The sequence below is a fragment of the Electrona antarctica genome (genome assembly GCF_951216825.1).
Source record: "Electrona antarctica genome assembly, chromosome: 2".
NCBI classification, from domain to species: domain Eukaryota; kingdom Metazoa; phylum Chordata; class Actinopteri; order Myctophiformes; family Myctophidae; genus Electrona; species Electrona antarctica.
In genome coordinates, this window is record NC_136807.1 from 34,843,272 (window position 1) to 34,861,870 (window position 18,599).

At 44.3% G+C, this 18,599-nt stretch overlaps 1 protein-coding gene across 1 annotated transcript in view; it reads right to left on the reverse strand.

Annotated features, from left to right (window-relative positions):
• The window catches only part of LOC306917440 (plexin-A1-like), a 240,816-nt gene extending 240,585 nt beyond the window's left edge, over positions 1-231 (reverse strand). Inside the window, exon 1 of the mRNA XM_079495664.1 lies at positions 127-231. Within this exon, the coding sequence (XP_079351790.1) occupies positions 127-141 (15 nt within the window). The 5' untranslated portion in view covers positions 142-231. The remainder of the gene's footprint in view (positions 1-126) is intronic.
• Positions 232-18,599: the final 18,368 nt, after the last annotated feature.

Consider the following 18,599-nt stretch of genomic DNA (forward strand, 5'->3'; position numbering starts at 1 on the left):
TTTGATGCCAAATTGCCAATACGTTGTACTTTTACTCAAGTAAATTTATACTTTAGTACTTAGTATTTCTATATTACAATATTACAGTATACTTAAAGAAGAAACCACCAGTGCGCAGCAGCGTACCTGGACCTGTGACATGGTGACAGACACGATGTCCGGCTGGACGGAGAGACGGACACACTGCTCCGCCCTGGTGGTGAAACGCTGAGCCTCCTCCGCACGCTCACACCGGTCCTTCCTGGAACAACTGCACACACACGCACATATGGACACGCACACACACACATCAAGTTTTCAGCCCGTCCGTCTGTCTGTCAGCAGGATATCTGGAGTAATTATGAAGGGATTTGCAGCAGACTGGGTGGAAAGATTGGTCCCGGGCCAAGGAACAACTGAATGACATTTCACACCCATTCTCTTATTGTCAGCCTTCTGATTGGTCCCTGACCAACCAACCAGCAGGGCGACAGCCGTTGTTTATGCTGAGTTTCTTAACCATGAGGAAAATAGCTTTTTTTTGTTTTGGAGGGACACAAAACATTATGCACAGTCACTATACTGCACCCAAGATGTTCATTTGAATGACTATAAGACCTAGTTTAAAATCAGAATTGAATGTATTCAAATGTATTCATTGGTAGTGGATGGAGAGAGAGAGATGATGTTTGTCCAACCCAGACCCATAGAGAGAGAGAGTTACGTCTCTAGCATAGAGCCATTGTAAGAGAAGATCTCATTCTATCTCAATGAGGACGTTCCAATGTTTGGAACTACAGCCCATTAGCACCCCGCACGGCCGCACCCAGCGTGACGTAACGCTCTCTCTCCCATGGGTCTGGTCCTACCTATAGCAACCGCAACCAATGGGTGTAGAAGAGGGGTGGAGCTTGACAAGAGGTGAATTGGAAAATTGGGGACATGACAGTGGGTGTTGGCCCCGCACAAATAATTATGAACCTGGAGTTCTCTAATAAATATATAGACGTGAGTCAGGGAAATGAGGAACCAATATGCAACAGAACAGACGTGCTGAGAGTGCGACATCTACAGTATAGTGGCTGAATGTTGCCTATTGCACCTTTAACTCTGAGAACGTACAAATGGAATTAAACAAAATACTGAAGATTTTGCTGTGTATGAAAAATATGTACAAATGCATGAAGTATTTGACTTACACGTTGTGCAGGACACACCAGCCACAGTGTGGGTCTCCGGAGCCCAGACAGGAGCTACAGGAGCTGTATTGTTCACATGTCTCCACTGGCACACGAATCACCTGCAGGGAAAACACACAAGGCGACCGTTACAAACATTCAGTCGGTCATTTTGCTGACGATGCCATCATCCAGACATTGTGAGTGAGCAGGGAGGGAGCCTTCTCTTTGATTGTGCTTAGCTTTTAAATGTCGTAGGTTATAGCTTCCCTGCCTTGGAACACTCTCTCCAAGTCATGGAAGAGCACTATTTGAGGGTCTTTGAGTGCTTAAAGCTACTCTTATTCAGTTGTATGTCCGTTGTCTTAATAGCAATGATGCCCGAAGTCTAAGGCGGATAGTCCAATCCGGTGTGTTGGCAGCTTCAAATAACTTTATTTGTTTATTGACATTGCCAAACAATAGGTGTCCTGACACCAGGGTCAACGTTTGTAGAGTTTGAAAGTTTTATTTATTTAATTAAATCCTGTCCGGTTTACAGCTTTTGAGTACTACAGTAGAGCTCATATACTGTACAGAATAACAGCTATTTTAGAAACACAAGGTTCCCAAGGCATGGAAGCTAACCTATGACATTTAAAAGCTAACCACAATCACAGGTCAGCACAAACTGCACAAACACCACAGGCTTGCAAACAGAACTGCTAACAATGCTAACGAGCCACTGTGGACGAATTCACAAACCGAAATATAAGCTCTTAACCCACACCGGTAAGTGTTTGTGGAAGGAAATGCAGACCTAAGATGTTAGTCTGCATCAAGCTAGCTGTCAGCCCAGGATCACATTAGATAATTGACACAGGGGTGAAAAATGGGTTACAAAATCGTGGGATAAAAATTATAGTTAAAAAAAAAGGCTAGCTGTCAGTACCATTACATGGTGATTGTTGTTAAACTTTTAGACATTCTGAAGTACATTTATTATTCATACAGCATTCAGTCATTTAGTTGGAGACATTTTGACCCAGGTATTCTCTACAGAAACATACTAATTAGTAGTATAATGGTAGAAGCTTATTAGCACTATTTCCGACACAAGTGACCCAGGTTAAAATATCATGTAAAAAAAGTTATTGATTGGCAGCTTACATTGTTGTCAACGGAAAAGTCCTAGAATAAACAGAGTTTGCACGCAAACTCTGTATCTACAGTACCATCTGAATATTAATAGGGGATCAAACCCTACTTCTCTAAACTGCATCAGAACCAATAACAGCACAGAGCAAAATAGGTTTTTAGTATTTTGTATTTCAGTATTATATTATGTCGATGAGATGAACTGTAGAGAGTATCATTTACATTTTAAAGAACCGTAGCACGCCTACATTTGGCTTATGTGGAATAAGGAAAAATAAGAACAATATTGAAAAAGAACTGCACAAATCCCAGAGTGTGATGTTTTTTTTCAAGTGGACATTCCACCCAGAGATAAGTGTATTTTCATGTGACATATCCAGGTTTATACTTTATACCCAAGCCTGCTGCATTTACATTCTGCCGTCTGTCTGTCTGTCTGTCTGTCTGTCTGTCTGTCTGTCTGTCTGTTCTCTACGGTTTGCAGGTGACAGACGGACAGACAGCCCAGCAGACCACGATAGGCGCCGCAGGGGCACACACACGGCCTGCCATATGCAGCGTGGTACTGATGCTAGTGTGTGCTGTGTGCTGTGTGTGTGTGTGTGTGTGTGTGTGTGTGTGTGTGTGTGTGTGTGTGTGTGTGTGTGTGTGAGAGAGAGAGAGGTCACGACAACATTGCCAGGAAAGCTGCTGTGTGCCTGCACAGCTCTAAACACTTGTAACTCCAGTCACACCCACACACACACACACACACACACACACACACACACACACACACACACACACACACACACCCACGATCTTGCTTCTCTAGTGAGATGTAGCATTCCATCAGTAGCATTGCAGGGACACGGTTCATTTCAGGTGATACTCAAGGTGTTGGTATGCAGGCTGCACTACCAGAAGAGAAACGCACGCACACGCACACACACACACACAGTATAGTATATACACACAAAGTACACTCTCAGTGTCCATTTATATGTGCTGTAAGTGTAAGCTTTAAAACAAGGAACAAGAGGAACCAGATCCAACATTGTGGAACAAGAATCGGTTACATCACATTTAGAACCGTTTTCCAGAACCGTTTTCATCACACTGTCAGAGCATGTGGACTTCACATCTGCTGCAATTACAATGCCAGTGGTTCTCAAACCCACCCAAAAAAACAAAAGCACAAACAAGGACCACCATAACGAGTCAATTTTGTTCCATTTGTACACTGTCAGAGTTACAGACATGTAGGGGTCCATTTAACACTGTCAGAGTTACAGACATGTAGGGGTCCATTTAACACTGTCAGAGTTACAGACATGTAGGGTTCCATTTAACACTGTCAGAGTTACAGACATGTAGGGTTCCATTTAACACTGTCAGAGTTACAGACATGTAGGGTTCCATTTAACACTGTCAGAGTTACAGACATGTCCATTTAACACTGTCAGAGTTACAGACATGTAGGGGTCCATTTAACACTGTCAGAGTTACAGACATGTAGGGTTCCATTTAACACTGTCAGAGTTACAGACATGTCCATTTAACACTGTCAGAGTTACAGACATGTAGGGGTCCATTTAACACTGTCAGAGTTACAGACATGTAGGGGTCCATTTAACACTGTCAGAGTTACAGACATGTAGGGTTCCATTTAACACTGTCAGAGTTACAGACATGTAGGGGTCCATTTAACACTGTCAGAGTTAGACATGTAGGGGTCCATTTAACACTGTCAGAGTTAGACATGTAGGGTCCATTTAACACGGTCAGAGTTACAGACATGTAGGGGTCCATTTAACACTGTCAGAGTTACAGACATGTAGGGGTCCATTTAACACTGTCAGAGTTACAGACATGTAGGGGTCCATTTAACACTGTCAGAGTTACAGACATGTAGGGGTCCATTTAACACTGTCAGAGTTACAGACATGTAGGGGTCCATTTAACACTGTCAGAGTTACAGACATGTAGGGGTCCATTTAACACTGTCAGAGTTACAGACATGTAGGGGTCCATTTAACAACAGAAACGTGCAGACGGCTCAAGAAGAGTCATACAATGGAAAGATTATCCAACACTACAAAGTCCTTCTTTTACTTTTTAATGAATTAATGCACGGGCATCGCTCTACCTCTATCTTCTCATGGAATACTACAAAACGATGGAGCGTGCACACACAAATTAAAATTAAAATTAAATAAAACAAATAAATGAATAAAACTTTTAAATAAAAAATGTTTACACTTCTTTACACCTGCGGCTACACATTCTGGTTAGGACACCAATTTAATCCAATAAGGAGAGAGACATAATATGGTATACATAATAAAAAGTTAAGTTAGAAGTCATTAAACAAACAAAACAATGAATAGACTAAATTGGAACTGGAACACAAGCTGAAATTGTTTTCTTTGTGGGGTTCTCTGTCCTGACTGGATGAAAGTAGTGTCCCACTTGGACTTTTATTTTCTGATTATTAAAAAGTATTTTGTTTTCACCCAAGGAATATCACTTACAGCACATAAGTGAGTTACAAACGTAAAAAGTGCTGATCAGATAACCGTGTACACAATACACATGAAATGCAATATTAATTCAGGACTATGACATTTCCATGACTTATAATATTACAATCTCCTAATACATGATCAGCGTCTATATAAATGCTCAATGGCACATCAAACCTTGCGGCGTAGCGTTGACGAGTGTTGGTTCACGACTCAGCAGGAAAAGCTACCGGTATTTAATGTACTCATATTTCCGCTGAGTCGCAACACTTGTTTTGATCGTTGACCTAGTTTAACGCTGACTGCTTGCCTGTCTGTCCATCCAGAGTGGGGTTGTGGAGGTTCCAGAAGAGAATCCCAGATTTCCCGGGTCCACATTAGCAAACTCTGCCTGTTACTTCCCAGGTAGCCTTGGAAACCCAGACGTTTTTATTTCCAGGGAGAAAAAAAAAGTCTGGGACCGAGTCCACTTCAATTCGATCACTCTCTGCTGAATTCTGATCGTCTGCACCATTGTTAAATTGACACACACACAAACACGTACACACACACAGTCCTCTCTCTCTCTCTGTCTCATGTTGCGCAGCTGCGTCTAGATTCTCCCGGCGGATCCTGCCGGGAGCTGCCTATGCCATAGAAAGGATAGGTGGACCCCAGGCTACTTCCCAGGTGGTGTGCCTGGAAAACCTCCCTGGGGAGGCGCCCAGGAGGCATCCTTAGATCCTAGATGCCCGCACCACCTCAATCGGCTGGTCCTTCCACGTACAGAACTACTATTTTTGCACCTTTTTGAAAAGTTGATAACAAATTTGAATATTTGTGACACATATCTTCTCTTATGCAGGGCCCTGGCACAGAATGTTTTGGGAGTCATTGTGCATGTATTTTCACTCTCTGAGTTGTTGGCTATACTTTAGGAATCATCAGTGGAAGTCCTTTAATGTGACTTGTGAATAAAACAACGCTGTGGGCACAACCTGGCACGTTGTCAAATTGTTAATGAAGTACTGCAGATGGTTGCGAGCCACTTGTAAACAAAGAGCTCTCTCTCCTTTATTAAGACAAAAGGAAAATAATTATGGGTGCTTTAATTCATAATCAAATGTTTAATATCGGTCGGAAGATGTCATCTGTCTGTCTGTCTGTCTGTCTGTCTGTCTGTCTGTCTGTCTGTCTGTCCCTCCCTCTATCCATCGCAGTAACACTGCATGTAGAGCAATTCTATTGTCAAAGTAATTGTACTTTATCCACAATAAAGTATCATCCTATGCAGTATTTGTGCTGGCGCGGTGTCCTAAATATGAAAGATGGTTATGTTGTCCAATTTATTAAGGCCCGACCGTGGCTAGTATCCAGAAAAGGGAGCTCTTTATATTCTGCTAGTCAATGCAGCCCAAAAGCCACCATCTGGACAGTAGAGAGCAGAGAGAGTTCCTTTTGTAGATTTGTCTATTTTGTTGTTGTGAAAACCGCTAATGTGATGCTGAATTATTCAGCCTCACAAAGCAGCCAAACATCCCTTAGCAGGTTTAGACGCTGAATGTTGTTCTAAAATGTGTGTTTCTTTTACACAGTAAAATCCTTAGTTAATTTATACAATGTGTAACTCTGAGAGTGTACACATGGAACCAAATGGATAAGGGTCCATTTGGTTGTATGTCGCACCGCACAACTCCTACATGGGCTGGGGTGGCAAGGGAGGAGTAGGACGGAGGCTCTACACCAGAGGTGCCCACACTTTTTTGACTTGAGAGCTACTTTCAAAATGACCAGCTCAATGAGATCTACCCACCAAAAAATGATGATTCCATTGCTGAAACTAGTTTAACAATGTACCTGAGGGGGCTTTGGAATAGCAGTGCTGGCATTACATAGAAGACAAACGCACTTGGAAAGGGAAATAGAGGAAAAATGGGAAAATGGAATTGATAGTTTCTTTTGTATATAACTACTGAAATACTACAGTAGTGACATATGTGCGCAACATTCTTAAAACAAAATATTGCATTGCTGGTTTGAGCTGACAGGCCTTTTTGATGTTAATCAAGTCACCAATTGTATTTTTCATATATTTGAATTATATATTTTTGTAGGGAATGTGGTCTACCTGCACAGCCTTTGTCATCTACTGGTAGATCACAATCTACCTTTTGGGCATCCCTGACCCGGTGGGGGCTCCTCATTGGCACGTGAGCAAGTACGATACAACAGCAGTGACTCACAGAAATGTATGAGGGGAGGAATTAATTGGCAACTAAACTGGAGAGTAAAAAGGGGGTAAAAAAAAACAATAAACAAACCATAAGCATTATTCTTATTCTTAGTATTAGTATTGTTGTTGTCATATGCCGTTGTGTGTGACAGTACTTTGAGGACCTCACATCATTTGCATTTCGGTTCTTGTACCTGTTTAATTATGTGACAAACAAACCTTGATTCCTGAGGATTTCACAGATGCTGAATATGCGTATAATTTAATTTTGCAGTAACACAATGCCATTTGGAAGGCAATTCAGCAATGCAGAGGAACTGACCCCATTTACACGTCATTAAGATGCATATCCAGAGTGTTACATTTATGTACACATGGCATTAAACTGCCTCCGCATATTTAAATTGCATCTCGCCATTTCTCTTCCCATCATGAGAAATGTTGATCATTGCAATTCATTTTCTCTTGCATCCTCCAGAGGGAAATGGCAAATATCAAGAAAATGCCATTATTATAAATGTTTTCTTACTTTTTTTCTTACTTTCAAATCCAGCAGTAGCATCTAATTGGACCTACTGTACATACCCAAAGGTTAATTTCTGTTTATATGATATCTCTGTATGCAGATTGCAGATAGTATTGCATTGCATTGTTCCATGCTAAATTAATTATTTCTTGAAATAATGAGCACATCTCTTGTAAACTCTAGATAACTCTTTCATTCTACCTGTCTATAGGCCAACATTATACAATCTTCAGTTCTCTACCTCACCGACCTGAAAAGTCACGCAGTCCCTGCGTGATTTCATGTCGCAAACACTATTTTTACAGATATGTTGATTAAATGAAACACTTGATTAGTCAACAACTTCCTATTTCAAATGTCTAGTCTACTGTTACTCAACTAACTAATAGCAAATGTACTGTACATACATGTACAGCGTCGTGGACCGAATACTGTCGAACTATAAGCTCATATAATGTGTTGTGGATGCAACGCATTTTGAGCTTACAGATCTGCGATTTTTGGTTCCACAACGATGTGGAACCAAAAATGAAGTATAAATCGGCGGCCTAGCGTTAACACTTACTATGTACCTGGTGTGTCTCTGTTCACCATAGGAGGCACTGTCCTACTGTTTCTACTATTATTATATACCTGGTGTGTCTCTGTTCACCATAGGAGGCACTGTCCTACTGTTTCTACTATTATTATATACCTGGTGTGTCTCTGTTCACCATAGGAGACACTGTCCTACTGTTTCTACTATTATTATATACCTGGTGTGTCTCTGTTCACCATAGGAGACACTGTCCTACTGTTTCTACTATTACTATGTACCTGGTCTCTGTTCACCATATGGGGCACTGTCCTACTGTTTCTACTATGTACCTGGTGTGTCTCTGTTCACCATAGGAGACACTGTCCTACTGTTTCTACTATTATTATATACCTGGTGTGTCTCTGTTCACCATAGGAGACACTGTCCTACTGTTTCTACTATTACTATGTACCTGGTCTCTGTTCACCATATGGGGCACTGTCCTACTGTTTCTACTATGTACCTGGTGTGTCTCTGTTCACCATAGGAGGCGCTGTCCTACTGTTTCTACTATTACTATGTACCTGGTGTGTCTCTGTTCACCATAGGGGGCACTGCTCTACTGTTACTACTATTACTATGTACCTGGTGTGTCTCTGTTCACCATAGGAGGCACTGCTCTACTGTTACTACTATTACTATGTACCTGGTGTGTCTCTGTTCACCATAGGGGGCGCTGTCCTACTGTTTCTACTATTACTATGTACCTGGTGTGTCTGTTCACCATAGGAGGCACTGTCCTACTGTTTCTACTATTACTATGTACCTGGTGTGTCTCTGTTCACCATAGGAGGCACTGTCCTACTGTTACTAGATGTGGTGTGTCTCTGTGGTCTGTCTCTGTGTGTCTCTGTTCACCATAGGAGGCACCGTCCTACTGTTTCTACTATTCTTACTACCGGTATGTACCTGGTGTGTCTCTGTTCACCATAGGAGGCGCTGCCCTACTGTTTCTACTATGTACCTGGTGTGTCTCTGTTCACCATAGGAGGCACTGCCCTACTGTTACTACTATTACTATGTACCTGGTGTGTCTCTGTTCACCATAGGAGGCGCTGCCCTACTGTTACTACTATTACTATGTACCTGGTGTGTCTCTGTTCACCATAGGAGGCGCTGCCCTACTGTTTCTACTATGTACCTGGTGTGTCTCTGTTCACCATAGGAGGCGCTGCCCTACTGTTACTACTATTACTATGTACCTGGTGTGTCTCTGTTCACCATAGGAGGCGCTGCCCTACTGTTTCTACTATGTACCTGGTGTTTCTCTGTTCACCATAGGAGGCACTGTCCTACTGTTTCTACTATGTACCTGGTGTTTCTCTGTTCACCATAGGAGGCGCTGTCCTACTGTTTCTACTATTTGTCACTAAACATTTGGAAAGACGTGCATTTTGTCCTCCTGCTCAGGAACACATTAGGACATTAACTGGATGCATGCAAATGATTGTGTCAAATGATTGTGTCCTGCTGGGAATTGAATGTAGGTGTCCATGTGTGATATTTATATTTTTGATTCTGGCTGGTACATCAACCTCTGACTGACTGAATTACTGACAGCGCCAGAGGCAAAGAATTATACAATTCAAGCTTTCCGTTTGAACCTCACAAGAGGAAGCTTCGATTTCACATGGGGGGTTTGGGCCGCATTCAACTCCAAAACGATTGGCCCATTGTTTTTTTATTCCTCTCTCTCAATTTCACCCATAGCTATTTTCCATAAACAGTCAAAATCCTGTGAAGATTTGAAAGGGATGTGAGTTATTTTGGTCTTTGATTGATTCAATAGATTTTTGTAGTCGGGGCATTAAATTGACAATAAGGACTGTTGATTTACTGTGTGTTTGTTTATCCATTGTTAACTGAGCGAGTAAAAAGATGTGAGGGAAGGAGGAGGAGGGGGGGGGGGGGGGTGCTCAGATCGGTGAACCAATAGGATCCATCAGCGTGCTCACACCCGCCCCTCTAAACCAGAAACCACACAGGCTGGGCCACCGGCCCCTCTAGACCAGAAACCACACAGGCTGGGCCACCGGCCCCTCTAGACCAGAAACCACACAGGCTGGGCCACCCACCCCTCTAGACCAGAAACCACACAGGCTGAGCCACCCGCCCCTCTAGACCAGAAACCACACAGGCTGAGCCACCCGCCCCTCTAGACCAGAAACCACACAGGCTGGGCCACCCACCCCTCTAGACCAGAAACCACACAGGCTGAGCCACCCGCCCCTCTAGACCAGAAACCACACAGGCTGGGCCACCCACCCCTCTAGACCAGAAACCACACAGGCTGAGCCACCCGCCCCTCTAGACCAGAAACCACACAGGCTGGGCCACCCGTCCCTCTAGACCAGAAACCACACAGGCTGAGCCACCCGCCCCTCTAGACCAGAAACCACACAGGCTGAGCCAGGCTAGGTTGTGACAAAACCTTGTTTGTTTCCCTGCACACCATTTGGGGAGCACTGTATTAGATCCATAGTGTGATTACAGCAGATGGTCTTTGATCACTATTACAACAACCGTCATTACCAAACACGGGCCTCCTCTCACTGCTCACTGACCAGCAGCAACATGGCCGCCATTACGCTTTGCGCGTGGACAAACCGTTCTGGCTGTTAATACAGCGACGATGTGTTCAAACACAACGGAGGGCATGCACAGTGTGGTCAATGGAGCTGATGATAGTAAGACCTGGGTGATGAATTCCACTGGACCGCTTCAATTATTGAGTTTTGGAAAGCAGATAATGGGATGGGAGATGGGAGAGAGGCTCGGCCAAACACCTCTTTGTCTTAACGACACGGTGTGTGTGTGTGTGTGCACACACACGAATGTGCAAGTGCGTGTGTGTGCGTGTGTGTGTGTGTGTGTGTGAGATGTGCAAGTGCGTGTGTGTGTGTGTGTGTGCGTGTGTGTGTGTGTGTGTGAGATGTAAGTGAGAGTCACTTATTTATATTAAATATGGCATTTTCATCCCTGGCCCATTTGCTACAGCAGCTGGGAGCTGGCATTTATCTAAGAGAGAGAGGGGGGGGGGGAGAGAGAGAGAGAGAGAGAGAGAGAGAGAGAGAGAGAGGTGGGGGGGTTCAAGGTGAAAATGAAGAGGCAAACGTAACAAATGAAAGCGCAACAAAAGAAAGATGTCAATGTTAACGACTCATTTCCTACCAAAATATTTTATGGTACTTTTACCATCAATACAAAAAAAAGACATTGGTTAAGATAACAGTGGTTGTTTCATGTTCCAGAGAGAGAGAGAGATAGAGAGAGAGAGCGAGAGAGAGGAGGGATTTATTGGAAATAAATAACAGAGGTCTTTGATTCAGGGCCAGGATGGAAAGCCTCTTAATTTGCCAGGAGAGTTAGATGCGCATGCGTGCGTGCGTGAGTGCGTGCGTGCGTGCGTGCGTGTGGTGGTCACGCACCCCACGTACGCAATGAATTACCCCTCACAGTTACGTACGTGTCTGTGTCTTGCGCCCCCCTTCCCCCCCCCCCCCACACACACAGATGTAATAGCGAGGGCTATTCCATGGTGCATATTATGGGGCGTGCAGCATATGCAGGATGAGATCAGTCTGGAAGGATGCAGCCGCTGTCACTGGAACTCTGCTGTGATGGATGACTCCCATACAGCACACCAGTGGGGGAAGAAGTACTCACATGTTGGCATTTGTACTTAAGTAAAAGTACCAATCACCAGTTCACCACCATGTAGAAATACACCTAAGGAAAGGTGCTAGTATTCAAAATGTAAAATTAGGCCTACAAAAGTATTTACAAATAAAGTATTCAATATTCAAATATAATTAAGTACTGAAAAAAAAAGTACTATTTTTGCAGAATGTTCCACTTCACAAGTTTCCAAATGAGCAGATCTACAAGCTCACAACGTGTCGTATTGCGACGCATTGCCAAGAAAAGAAAATCCTCAAAAGTGTACTCAAATCCTCAAAAGAGTAAATGTATTTACACACATGGAACGGACACAGGTGCACGCATACAGCAGCACTCAGGCTTATAGCATAGCGTAGCCTATACATGCTCACATGGCAACATATCTGCCCTGCAGAATTGAATGTTGAAACACTACTGTACAAAATCCCCTCACTCTCTAGCTGAGAGTGGGAGCTGATCACCTCATTCTTCATCTAGTGGTGGGTGGGGCCCTATACTAATTACTAGTTAGGCACTTATTGAGGATGAATGAATGATGGACATGGAAGTGATGCTTTTAACTGCACAAGAAAGAAACGGTATAGTAACAGTCAGTAGTGCAAACTAAAGGTACAAACTAAAGGTACAAACTAAAAGTACAAACTTGGGCATAAACAAACGATACTCAAAAAGGACAACAGAAAGAACTTACATGTACATAATGCATCGACTTGTGGCACAACTGTCAGGGTTCCCACAGTACTTCTCTGATAGAGGGCAGAATGTTTGTGAGGTTACCGCCTGACCTCAAAATTAAATCCTCTGTTTTCTGAAATAAATATTTTCACGATTTTTCAAAAATAGCAGACCTACAAGCTCGTAGCGCGCCACTCGGTGGCGCGCTATGAGCTTGTAGATCTGCTATTTTTCAATAGCTAAATTATAACATAATGTTTAAAACACCAAAAGGGGTTCCCGCCCAAAATGGGTTAACTGTTAACCTTTTGCGCAGATCACGCAAACCTCAGCAAAAAGAAAAGGACAATATCGATGGCCTCCAACTGTAGGCCAGCCACAGGTGTGCCTAACTAGTAATTAGTATAGGGCCCCACCCACCACTGGATGAGGCATGAGGTGATCAGCTCCCGCTCCACCCCACTCTCAGCTAGAGAGCGAGGGGATTTTGTACAACTACACTACGCGAAGTAGCACATTAAGAGTATTTTTGATCAGCCTTTATTCACCCAACCTTAATGTCACAGACCTAATTTAACTGACTAACCTCTTTCCAGAGGCACGACCCGTTTCACTTTTGTCTCGTCGTTATGCCTAAAGTTATGCTCTGTCATAACGGCGGTGTCCCGCGCTGAAAATAGCTGATGAACACGATGGCGACGTGACGCCTTGTAAGCTCGTACATCTGCTAATTCCGCCGTGGGAGACATATGAATCATACGGGTCATACGAATACGTGTAAATCCGGCTTTACTCCCAAAAGCATGGCCGGTTTAATTTATCTATCGCCCCCTTCTGTTTATCTTTCAAGCTCACAACATGTTGCATTGCGACCTGTTGTGAGCATGTGCTGTACATCGGCTATTACTAACCATGGCCTGTTTGACTTTCCTCTCCTCTTTCTGGCTCTCTCTCTCTCTTTGTTAAAGGGATTGATGTACTTTATACACACTTCCTCCTGACCACTCAAATGTGCTTTGCAATGTACTTCACATCCACCCGTTCACACCATACACACCACAGGGCTTTACACATTACATTGAGTCAGTGGTTCTCAAACTTTTGTTTCGTGTCAGTACCTCGTGAATCCAAATACCCCCTTTACCCAACTAGCATAACGGTCAATCCATGCTGTAATAGTATTCGTTTTTCGCTTTCAATATCATCAGGTTGACTCATCATAAGTTTGTGTTTTATGAATAACGACAATAAAATGTTTTTTTCCCCAACTTTCTCTCATGTTCTCCCTTTAAATACACCTGGGGCTACTGTACATACATACCCCAATTTGAGAGAAAGACTGCAGTTGATGCATCTTTACAGTGCAGTACAGTACAGTATACCGCACAGCCGCTGCGATATCAAGCTGCTAGCCACAATACTGGACAGTAATATCACACGGCCGACAACTCCGCGCGCCCATTGTCCTGCTGCGTTCGGAGGCAAGGAGACGGCACAAAGGAGAACACGCTGACGAGCATGACAGCTTCCCTGGCGATGCACGGTGTCACATGCCTATTGATTTCAATCACTGTCAGGCTCAGCGCCGCTGGATATGAAACTAGCAGAGCGTTCCCATTGTGTGCAGCCTGTTGTTGGGGATGTGGCTATTAGCTGCTGCTTGAAAGGGGAGATTAGCCAGCTAATGAAAGGACGTCCTCTGATGGCTGCCCATCGCCGTATGGCATGGTGTGTGTGTTTAAGCGTCTTCTTTTTCACTCTTTATCTTCATATCTCCAACCCCCCCCCCCCAGGGAGGTTCTGATGTTAAAATGGTTGACTAATAAAGTATTCATCAATGTCTCTCTTTCTCTCTCTTACCCCTCACTCTCCTCTTTCTCCTCTCTCTCTCTCTCTCTCTCTCTCTCATCCCTCTCTCTCCTCTACTGTACTGTATAGTACAGTCATGAGGTGAGCACGCTGCAGCCTGCAGGCGAGTCACTTGGCCACAGTGTGTATTAAATGTAACTTGACATCAAAGTCAAAACAAGTCCCAGGGAGGCGGTATGGATCACATGTGGTGTATGTTACTGTAGCGCCAGAGTAATGCCACCCTAAAGGTCACGCTGGAGTGTCTCCATTATGTTGGATTACTGTTAAAAACGACGTGACACCACTTTATGCTTTCACTATGTACACTTTCACACAGCGCAGCGCACACCCTTGCAGGCGTGCTTGCGGACGCGCACACGCACACACGCGCGCGTGCACGCACACGCACACACATGCACATGCACACGCAACCTATTCATTATATTTATTTTGCGCTCTCACTCCCCCATCCCTCTCTGTCCCTCCCTCCTTCTCTCTTTCTCTGACACATGCACGCGCGCACGCGCGCGCGCGCACGCACGCACGCACGCACGCACACGCACACGCACACCCGCACGCGCACGCGCACACGCACACGCACACACACACACACGCCTGTGCAGATTCAATCGCTCACTTGCATAAATCAACTTCATTTCCTGACTTCAAACATGTCACACTGTTCCTCTCAGCTGTATTAAGACTGTCTATGTGTCTGTCAGGGCTGTCAGTCCTCTGTCGCACTCTCACAAATCACTTCCCCATCAGTTCATCCCCTATCTCTCATCCCAGGGGAGAGAGAGAGAGAGTGTGTGTGTGTGTGTGTGTGTGTGTGTGTGTGTGTGTGTGTGTGTGTGTGTGTGTGTGTGTGTGTGTGTGTGTGTGTGTGTGTGTGTGTGTGTGTGTGTGTGTGTGTGTGTGTATGTGTGTGCGTGCGTGCGTGCGTGCGTGCGTGCGTGCGTGCGTGCGTTGTCCTAGTTTATTTGAGGCACTAACATTGTTTTCTTCACACTCTTCTTATGTGACTATTTAGTCTCTCTTTGGTGACTATAGGCTACAGTTCACTCCATTGACTCTGATCTCACACGTGTAAGTCGCGCTGGATGAGAGCGTCAGCTAAGTGCTTGAATTGTCATTGAAATGAAGCTATAGACACAGAAGAATTTGCACACCAAATAGCTCTCCTTAAAAAGCTGTGTTAATTTGAAGTGGCAACATTTGTAGACAGAGGTTATTCCTCAGACTGTGTGGCTGCGTGCCTCGAAACGGTACCCGCGTTGCACATTAAAAATCCTTTTAGAAAGGAGCTATTTGGTGTGCAGTCTTTTATGTTTCTATGTCACTAGGTATTTTTGGATTCAGCGCCCATCCGACTTGGCTCTGGGATGTTTTCCCTCTTTTAAAAAGAACAAATAATTGCATTGCTTTGTTTAGTCAACAGCACCTCAAAAGGGGTGGGGGGGACTTCAAAAACCCTCGCGCAAAACAACAAAAATGCACACAAATGCACACGCACACACACGCACGCACGCACACACACGCACACACGCACGCACGCACGCACACACACACACACACACACACAAACACACAGTACACACACACACACACACACATTAATGATACATAGCTTGCAGAGTTAGTTCAGTCAGATATACTCGAGGGGTTTCATGCCGTGCTGAAGGGCACATACAGTACATATACTCAAGGGGTTAATATGCTGCATTACTATGTGGGCGTATTCAGTGTGTGCAAGACCCACATGTCATTCGCTGATGTGGCAGTCAGCTGACCAATCGGGCGGGCCGCTTAAGCTCACTAGACAGCATGCTCTTCCTGCCTTCCTTCTGCTTATGGTTCCTGGTTGTATGTGATGTTTGCTCCCACCACCACCCCAGCACCACCGGTGGGCTCTGTTATTTATGTTCCCCATGGGGGGTTTTATTGTTTTATCTCCCTGCTCTTAATGTTTAATGATGGTGTTTGATTGTGCTGAGCAGGGAGAAAATGCAGCAGAGCCGAACGCCAAGATAATATATTATATGCACACTTATTCATTCTATAATAAATATTGGTTAAATCTATTCGTGAGTTGTCTGACTGAACTATATTTGTGAGAGGCCATCAAAAATGTTAGAAATTATAGCCCTAACACCTGATCATACTTAGTTGTGTACTTGTGTCGTGTAGAAGGAATTGCAATAGAAACTTCAGCTTGTAGATATGCTAAAAACAGAGCTTATACTGTATGTACAATCTGATTTGTATGTAAATCTGAATAACTTCCAACCCAAACCTCTAAACCTAACTTCTACATACCTAACTCCTAATCCTACTACAGTATATTTGTCAGGACATTTCACGTTCACAACCATAGTAATACAGGCATGCCGCTCGTGCATGCGCACAGACACACACACACACACACACACACACACACACACACACACACACACACACACACACACACACACACACACACACACACACACACACACACACACACACAGCGAGAGAGCACAGTGCGGTCGCGTGTCTGTGACCTCTAGCTACGGTAAGTCGCTGAGTGTGTTGAATATGAGCCGTGTGATGCGGTGCCAGGGGTAGGGTTTCTCTGCTCTTACAGCTTAGCGCTGTGCTAAATCAATACACAGAGGTATATGCGCGCCACCTGACTGCCAGCCCCGCTGACTGCCTGGCTTTGTCCAAAACCCACAGTCACGGCAATTCACCGGCCCGACAGCTCAACTCGTGTCACCGCTTTCAAAGTGCCGCGGCCCCAAACTGCTCTTCCGAACTCAATAGAGTAGACTCACAGTGGACACCGCGGCTCTCGGGCAGAAACCTTGTTATCTCCACATTTCGTCTTTTTATGTTCCTTTTCTTCCAGAAATGAATGTCCTATTTCATACAGAGTCATACAACGTCTCTGTCCAGTGGAAACCTCATATGACCAGAACTATGACTTTTCAGGATAAAATAAGTAGCAAAAGTAGCAGATCTACAAGCTCAACTTTTGAACTTTTAATACCTTTGTGTGAAGCTAGTATATGATCACGAAGGGCATTCATTTACAAAAAAAAATCACACCCGTGTGAACTGAGTGGTGCAAGGTCTTATATAGCCTGATCAGCTGTGGTCTGACGTAATGTCAGTGACCATAGTAACCATGCTCATTTTTTTGGTACGAACACGGGTACACGGGTACAAAGCCAGTTGTTGGAGTGGTTTACACCACTCAAAAATAAAACTAAAATCACACCTGTGTGAACTGAGTGGTGCAACTACACATTTATTGTTATAGTTATATCTGTGATGTCAGTGACGTCACATACTAACCATAGCAACCATGCTCGTTTTTTTTGGTTGCTAACCATAGCAACCATGCTCGTTTTTTTGGTACGAACAAACAAACACGGGTACACGGGTTCAAAGCCAGTTGTTGGAGTGGTTTGCACCACTCAACAAAAAAATATGGAGATAAGATGTTTCTGCCCGACAGCAGTGCTAAGAGTGTTACGCCAACGAAGTGGAAATATATCCATAGTGGGATAGCAGTGTCTCAGGTGGTAGAGCAGCTGCTTGAAGGTTCCTGTTTGGATCCCCAGGCAGCTCTCCCTGGGTTCATGCTAAAATAAATGGTGCATTTATATAGCGCCTTTATCCAAGGCGCTTTACATAGATGTGCATTACATTCACCCATTCACACACACATTCATACACCAATGCCGGAGGAAACCATGCAAGGTACCAACCTGCACATCGGGAGCAATTAGGGGTTCAGTGTCTTGCTCAAGGACACTTTGACACTAACTCTGGGGGAGCCCGGGTTCGAACTGGCAACCTTGCGGTTCCCATCCAGCCACTCGACCCCTGAGCCACCACCACCGCTGAGCCACCGCCGCCCTGAAGTGCCGCCCTGAAATGCTGAAGTGTTCTTGATGAACTGCTCCCGATGAGCAGGTTGGTGCCTAGCGTGGGTGATGAATGGAATGAACATTGTATAGCACTTACTATAGCGCTATACTATAAATGCACCAAGGGAGCTAAATGCTAATTTTCCCATAGAAAGGGCTGGGAGGTGACCTTGCCAACATGTGTCCTTGTTCTCCTTTGTACATAAAGTGTTTTGTAGACCTGGTCAAAGCCTAGTATATAGCTGGAGCGTGTGAGAAACACACTTTAATTTGAAACCACAGGACACTCCATGACTAGAGTAACTTCATCATTCAAGAGATGCAGGTTTTGGTGTTATCTCCGTAGAGGTTTCTAGTCGTGC